Source organism: Nipponia nippon, unplaced genomic scaffold (assembly GCF_047370975.1).
Source record: "Nipponia nippon isolate SJK-2023a ecotype South Korea unplaced genomic scaffold, ASM4737097v1 scaffold_25, whole genome shotgun sequence".
NCBI classification, from domain to species: domain Eukaryota; kingdom Metazoa; phylum Chordata; class Aves; order Pelecaniformes; family Threskiornithidae; genus Nipponia; species Nipponia nippon.
In genome coordinates this window covers 7,149,030-7,157,009 of record NW_028262342.1, presented here as the reverse complement: position 1 = coordinate 7,157,009, position 7,980 = coordinate 7,149,030, and the positions used below count along the sequence as shown (strand labels likewise).

At 51.3% G+C, this 7,980-nt stretch overlaps 1 protein-coding gene across 1 annotated transcript; it reads left to right on the top strand.

The window, feature by feature from the left end:
- The first annotated feature begins 331 nt into the window (after positions 1-331).
- Positions 332-6,817, top strand: RPS10 (ribosomal protein S10). The gene is made up of 6 exons (XM_009465645.2): positions 332-413; positions 1,403-1,552; positions 2,039-2,210; positions 5,644-5,721; positions 6,113-6,168; positions 6,729-6,817. Exons 2-6 carry the CDS (start codon positions 1,403-1,405, stop codon positions 6,768-6,770), a joined length of 498 nt encoding a protein of 165 aa, XP_009463920.1. The 5' UTR covers positions 332-413; the 3' UTR covers positions 6,771-6,817.
- Positions 6,818-7,980: the final 1,163 nt, after the last annotated feature.

Below are 7,980 nucleotides of genomic sequence, written 5' to 3'. Positions count from 1 at the left end.
AGTGGGGATGTGGAGGGGGCGACACCAGTGGGGACACGGAGGAGCTGACACAAGTGAGGACGTGGAGGGGGCAACGCGAGTGGGGATGTGGAAGGGCTGTCACGAGTGGGGACTTGGAGGGGGATGTCTGTGGCGGGGACATGGAGGAGGTGACACAAGTGGGGACGCGGAAGGAGGTGTGCGGGGACTGGAGGGGCGGCACTGGCGGGGCCGGGGCCGCTGCAAGGCGGCGGTGACCGTTCGCATCAGGCAGTGCCGCGGGCACCCCCACGCCCGGGCCGCAGGGGGCCTGCGCGCCCCGCTCAGGCAGCGCCACGGCCACCCGCGCCGCCAGGGGGCCTTCGGGAGGCCGGAAGCGGCCGCGCGGCGCATGCGCCCTCCTTTCCGCTCTCGGGCCCGCCGCCGTCGCCACGGTGAGGCCGCGCTCGGGGCGCCATCGGCCTCGCATCGGCGCCATCGCGGGGCGGCGGCGTGGGGCCGCTGCTTGGCAGCGGGGGGGAGCCCTGCTCCGGCCCCCCGCGGCGGAATTGCCGGGACGAGGGGGGGTCTAGGCCCGAGTTGGCGGGGCGGGAGGGAGCGGGGGGCGGTAGGCCGCGGGGGGGTGCCGTTACCGGGGGCCAGGCCCCGGGCTGGGGGGGGCTGCCCCAGGCTCCCCCCGCCACGCTGCAGAGAGGACCCGCGGCGGGAGCCCCGTTGGGTTCCCAGCGGTGGCACCGGCGCCTTCCACCCCCGAGGCTCCCGTGGCGGAGGTCCCTGCCGCTCGGCAGCTCCCTGCGCGCCGCCGTGCCCTGAGCACCGGGAGCTCAGCTGTTCCCCGCTGCTTGGGCGGGAGCGGCCCGGGCCCGGCGTGTCGGGAAGCATCGCCCGGAGCAGGGTGTCCCCTCCCTGGGGGGCAGCGCGGTTACGGGCTCGGGTGTGCCCCTGTGGGAGCGAGGGGTGCTGCCCCGCTCCGCTCCCGGCCCTGAGCGGGGGTGCGGGAGGCTTCCCTGCTCCCGAGCTCCCGGGTTAAGTGTGAAGTGCCACCAGCAGCACCAGTGTCCTCAGGCCTTACCCTGGGCCGCCTCTCTGCCCCACCTGTGCCAGCCCTTGTCCCTTGTTTTGGCTGACATCAGGTAGTTTACCGTCTTTAATATGGTGATGAGATTTAATGGTAAGGGTCAGAAGTTTGGACGGCTCAGTTTTCCCTCACAGGAAAACAATGGGAAGGGATGCCCAGCGGCTCAGGTGTTGAAAAGTAGTTCAGAAAGTTCTTACAGGAGACAGCAATCTGGGGGGTGTTATTCAAGCGTTAGGCTTTTCATACAAACTAGCACTGTTGTTATTTCGCTATTTGTGGTAGAGTCCCGAATGCCTTTATTTTAACTCAGCAGTATTTACTGTCTACTGCTTATCTCGTGTTTAGATGTTGATGCCCAAGAAGAACCGAATTGCCATCTACGAACTCCTTTTTAAGGAGGGAGTGATGGTGGCCAAGAAAGATGTCCACATGCCGAAGCACCCCGAGCTTGTCGACAAGAACGTGCCCAACCTCCATGTCATGAAAGCCATGCAGGTACGGAGGCGAGGGCGGGCTGCGAGGGCCGGGCTGCCAGCCAGCCGGGATCCAGGCATGTGAGATTGTTGTGAATAAACAGCGTCAGCTGTTAGCAAAAAAAAACATTTTCACATGTTGCCTTGTATTTGCTGTTTCTTTGCTATTACAGTTATTTTCCCATTTTCCTGAATTTTGCTATTTCCTCTTTGACTTATTGTTCCCCACAGACCGTAGAAGGTTATTCTTTTGTGGATCCACATCTCTGGCTCTGTTTTTGAAGCTATGATACTTCTGTGTGTGGTAGCCTTGTATTTTCTCACAGGATGGGAATGATGCTGTAATTTTGTCCCGTGCATGTGAACTTTCATCTTTTCCTAAATTTTTATTCCCCAGATAGCCCCGATAAGCTCTTGTGTTCCTAAAAACATCTGGTAAGGGTGTTGATGGGAGATGTTGAATGATGATAGGGATCATACATGAGGTAATTGAGAATTCTCTCTCTAGTCTCTGAAATCCCGTGGTTATGTGAAAGAGCAGTTTGCGTGGAGGCATTTCTACTGGTATCTGACCAACGAGGGCATCCAGTACCTGCGCGATTACCTTCACCTCCCCCCTGAGATCGTCCCCGCAACCCTGCGCCGGAGCCGCCCAGAGACTGGCAGACCACGGCCCAAAGGTAAGCAGGGGTTGAGGTGACTGAGTCAGCTGGAAGGAGCAGGGAAGAGGTTAAGCGTGTTGGACAGCGCCGGTGTAGTCAGCTGCACATCAGCTTCCAGAGTAGACTGCTGTGAGTTGCTGTGATTTTTGGGTGCATGAACATTAATAGATCAAGGAGGCACGTATAAGTTTTATTGCTTTTGTCTCTGGCACTAGTCCGATGGCCACTGTCCTACTGAAAAGTTGCAGAGGGCTAAGGAAAGCTGTGAGACTGACTGGGAGAAATGCTTTGAGTGTGGGACTTGGCCTTCTCTGGTAACACAAGTGACTGGAATTACCGAGAGCAGGCACGCTGAAACCGCAGGCTGCGGATTGAGGTACCCGTTGGTGCCCAGACATGGCTGAGGTCCGAGGCAGGGGATGCCTCTAGCTGCCAGGGCTATTCAAAAGCTGTGCTTGTCTTCTGGGAAGAGCCTGCAGCAATCACTGCAGTTCTCCCTCAGGAGAACACTACGTGTGCTGCCTGTCTCCTCCAGCAGGTACAGAGAACCTTGTCTCTGGCTGCGTTATCCTGAGAAGAACTGCCTGGGAGGCTGTTGGATGAAAGTTGCGCGGCCTAGGCTAGGATTGCCAAGACAGGGAACAAACTTGAATTTGGGTGTAGCACGCAGGTGTGGGATTCGATGACTGAAAGCAGAAGTGAAGCCTGGGTGCTGGATGTGCTTCACGTGGGGGTTCAGCTGTGGTACCTGCCGTCAAGTCGGATACCCGCAGTTCTGGCTTTATCACGTGCACTTAACGAGCTCTTAGGCAGGTCAGATTATTAAAGCTGCCTTCACTTTTTAAAAGATGTACACCAAATACCTGTGGTATATTGGGCTTGTAGTTCTGATTTTTTTCTTGGTGGGTTTTTCATACCCCAAAGTGAAGGAGGTGTGCTGGTCAAGCAAACAGATGTATTGCTGATGCTGACCTCTCGGGTTGCCCGCAGCTGCCTCTTTACAGGTGCCTCCCTACAAAATGTGTTGTAGACCTACCTGCGAATGGCTGAAACGTATTTCCAGGTGGTGGTCTTCTCTGGTTGCAAATAGCAATATTAAATAATAAAGTTTGGGTTGGAAACCTGCCTGTTTAGTCCACGCAAGGCAGAAGCTACGCTTTTTCCTTGTGGATGCTTGGCATTGGCCTATGAAGGGCTTGTGAACCATTTTGATACCATTTGTGGTGAGCAATGTCATACAGGAGTGCAGTATAAATAAACTTGAGGTGAATGCGCTGAAGCCACCATGTCCCTCAGTTCCGTTCTGAAAAGATGACTGTGTTCCAAGCTAATAATTAGGAATAGGAACGATGGTTACGTTGCTTGTGTGCATTTCGAAATGCTCTGCAAAATCCCTTCTGCTTGATTTTCCCCGTTTCTTGTCCAGTAGTAGAGAAGAAACACCACAGTGCGGAACATAGATTGTAAAATTGCCCAGAAGATCTCTGGGGAGACAAAAACTTCTGGAAACTTAGAGAAAGGAGAGAGAAAATTACTGCAGCCGTGGCTGGCAGAACAGCATTGCCAGGTCTCTAGGGGCAAGAAATGTTTCTTTTCCCTCAAGGCGGGAGGTGGTGGGTCTGTCCGCCTTGTGTGGAGTTGCCTCTTGGGTTTACCAAGAACAATGTTGTAGGATGTCATCCTGCCCTTAAAGACGGACGCGCTCTGTGAAAGGGGAGTCCTGCACGACAGAGCTCTTTCTGGTAGATGGCAGGAGTCTGCTTTTCCTGCTTCTGAGCTACATCATATCCCAACAGCAAGTACTGGACGCTGCACTGGGGACGGAGGCTGTGGGCATGGGGTGCTGAGGAGTTCACCTCCATCTCCCGCAACTTGTGTTTTAGCCTAACAAAACTGTAGCATCATCTGCTTCAAAGGAAAGAATTGCATTGAAACTAGGAAGATGATGGTTTCTTTGATCTCTGAGTAGCTTTAGATGTTATCGAATTTATTCTTCAGATGCTGTGTTTATCCAGTGAGCTAAAGAAACTGCATCTCTAATGGGAGGTTGGGCCTTACGGTTCCTGGCTAAAATTTGCTCAGGGTTTCTGTGACGAGGAAGCTTCACTTTGCAGCATCACAGTCCTTTTCAGTGCAGTGCCAGTGACCTCGTTCAGTCCACACCTTGGCAGGGTTAGCTGGTAGGGCTGCACAAATTGTCTGTTTCTGTGCTGTTTCTCTGTGGATTACCTGCCTTAGGCTGCAGCAGACGAGGAGTTGCAGAGGTGCGTGTGAATGGTGGTGCAGAATCCAAGCTTACGGGTCTCGCTTGACCTCTTGGGGTTTGGGGGCCTTTTCTGGCACTTCCATGCAGCGCTACCAACTTTCTCGAGTAAGGCTTGGTACAAAAGCTGGAACAGTTAGTCTAAAGCAGGTTTTGGACTACTGTGTATTTGATATTTGCCGTTTGTGTCTCTGTTACAGATGTAATTGAACTATTAGAAATTGAGGATGGACAGATCTGAAGTTTAAAAAAAAAAAAAATCCGTTGGCTAGGGGATGTGCCATGATGGTTTAACCTGACAGAAAGGAAGGACGTAGAAGCGCTTGTAGGATAAGCTAACACTTGCACATCAGTGGGTAGTGTTTCTCTTTGTAATAAAAGCATCTGTTGTAAGGACTGGGTTTTGTATGGGAAAACTAGTGCCTATAGTATAAACCAAGCCTGTAGAAGCGCGCGATTCCTGTTTCTTGCAGAATGCTTGAGACTGTGAGTACACTGTGGTGCGCCAGGCAGCAACTGCCCTTACATGTGTCTTACTGGCTGAGCGTGAAGACCTTGGCCTGGCGCTGTGGGGGCGTATTTTGTCTTTGATGCTCAGGGTGAACCCCACAAGAGTGGCGCAGAGGCTGGCAGTTCCACCACATCTGTTCCTTCCCTGCAAGTGTTCTGTCTGATATTAATCTGATGTTACATAGATAATCTGCTCTTAGTTTTATTAATCTATTCCATTGTGGAGGATTTGTGATACTGATAGTGTAGCTGTATTTTAGGTTGGGATCAGAATGTCGTGCAATTTGTGACTTAACTATGAACAAGCTTGTTGGACGTGACAGATTCCCTGTATTTCTGACCTTTTTTTTATTATCATTAATTTTTGGCTCTTGCATGAAGGCCAGAAGACTGTTGAGATGATGCTGTAAATCCATTTTTCACATTATTTAACTTCAACCCAAGCACAAGCTCTGGTGCACTTGAGCAGATTTCACCTTTAAAGTGAAGTTTTCCTTATTATATCACTTTTTTGTTTAGGTTTATATACACTAAGATGTCGAAGGTGCAGCTCTGCTGGCAGATCTAGTGCTTAACTGGAGGGCTTTTTTTCCTTCTTGAGATGCAGGGTCACCTATGGAATGAGTTGTTTGTGTCCTGGGTAAGCAGTGTGTTTGGTGTTGCTGTTTTCTCTTTCAGGTCTGGAAGGTGAACGCCCTGCGCGTCTTACCCGGGGAGAAGCCGACAGGGATACGTACAGACGCAGTGCTGTTCCACGTGAGTGTCCGTCGTGTTGCTGCGTGAATATCAGGCCGACCTTGCTCTTTGTGCAGGTTGTCTCTTTGGGAGAACTGTCTTCAGTATTGGCCTCCTTTCAAGAAGGAAAGGGGAAAATTAGGCTCTTGACGTAGCTTAGGCATTTATGCAATAGAGTTCATCTGTATCTGCTTATGGATATGATTCTTTTCTTGAATTTTGTCAAGCTGGACTATGGGATTTTCTCTGGGGTGGGTTCAGTAACTCTCTGTCTCAATAATAGCTATTTTACTTTGCTATATTTTGCCTCAAGTTTTAGTTGTCTTTGATTGTAAACCTTTGATTCCAAGCAGGAGCGTTGTACTTGGGGAGCGTGTTCTTTGGTTAGTAACTCATTCATCTCTCTCTTCAGCTGGTGCTGACAAGAAGGCTGAGGCTGGTGCTGGAGCAGCCACTGAATTCCAGTTTGTGAGTATTTGCGTTCGAGATTTGCTTCCTTTATTGAGCCTTTGATTAGGAGAAACTGGATAGGTGATATCTGCATGCTCTTCAGTGTGGTGCCTCTCAGGTATGCCAGCTGGGGTTGGGTATTTGGCTCTGATTGTGCGAGAGAGGCTGGCAGCTGTTGCCCTCTGTGCCCAGCTCGCTTGCTGCATTCCTGTTGGGGAAACTACGTGATGGCCTCGCTGCTCTGACGGGAAGCCAGTGACACATGAGAGAAGCAAGCCAAGCTCTCTGGAGGAAACGCATGATTTTATACTTCAGAAGTAGAAGAGTTTCCGACACGATCCACAGAGCTGGCTAGGATGGGTTGGTTTTGTTCTTAGACTCACTCACCTGGCTAACCTGTGTCAGTCTCAAACGGACCAGAGTTAGGCTGCGCGTGGAGCAGGGGATGCTTATCAAAGTAACGCAAAGTTGAGGGAAGACAGCTAGCTCTTTCATGATGTTGGTTCTTGCTGCTCTGTAATTGCCACTGTCACTTGCTGAATACGGTGACTTCTAATGCTCTTCCTTTTCTGTTGCAGAGAGGTGGATTTGGTCGTGGACGTGGTCAGCCGCCTCAGTAGGACTTCCTGCTCATGTTTTGTGTATAATAAAACAGGTGAAAATGCCACCTGGGTTGCATCGCTGTGTCTTATTTAAGTGCATAAATCTAGAGCTCACATAGCAGAGAAGCGACTCACATCTTTGGCATGTGCAACAACAGTAGTGGAATAACTTGTGATTAGAAAGCAGGTTATGGGAAGGAACTTTGTAGGTTCGGTGGTTACTGATGTAGGGTTTTGCTAGCGTGTAGAGGTGATGCTTAGGGAGGAATGAGGAGCATTAGTTCATGGCAGCGCAGAAGCGCTGCAGGCAGTTTTTCTGCTCTGCCCAGGAAGACGCTCATTTCCAGTAATTCCCGGTAATGCTGTAATCTGGGCTGGGAGACAGGTCTGTTCTGCAGACAGAAAATTCAGTAAGTTTGGCTCTGTTGGCCTGAGGCCCTCTGTGAATTGGACCCAACCAGTGCAGGCAGGTGAGCGTTTCCTTTATCCCAGTTCTGAAATCACTGGGTTAATTAACCGTGGCTTAAGAAAGACAGGGTGGTTGTAACAGCACCTGGGGCCGAGCTGGGGCGCGGGGTCCCCTGCAGCGTCGCGGGGTCCCCTGCAGCGCGCAGCCTGCCAGCAGATGTCACCCGCCAGCTGGGAACGGGGCGGCGCTCGCTGGGAGTGGGTTCCTGTTGCCTGGTGAATGGTGTCCTGTTCCGGGCAGCCTTAGCGTCACAGGAGCGCAGACACTAACCTGGGGGAACGGAGTTCATCCCAGTCCTAGCTGGAGGTGAAGGAAATGGGGGGTATGAGATTTTATTTTTTTTTTAATTTATTTTATTTCTGAGGGAGTCGGGACTGTAGGGATAGACTAGGTGTTTCAAATCGGTGTTTTAACTGACCCATCTGCCTCTGTTGAAGTCTGTAGGTTGCGATGTAGCTAAACCTAATCCAGACTGACCTGCTGAATCCCAGGTGACTGGATTTAGCGAAGATGCGGTTTACATCCTTGTTCTCATGGGTTAAAAAAGCTGCTCTTTTTTCAGCTTTGTGAGTGATATTCTTGAGTTTCTGGGTTATCTGCATCAGTGGGGGCTTTTTGTTCAAGTTTCTGCTTGTTTTGCCCTACAGTGTAGCGGTAACGTTTACGCTTGCTGCTATGCATTTGTAGTTGTGATCCTGTTTGGGAGGCAGCATTGTGTCCAGCAAAACACTTGGCTTATGTGGAATTAAGCAACTATTT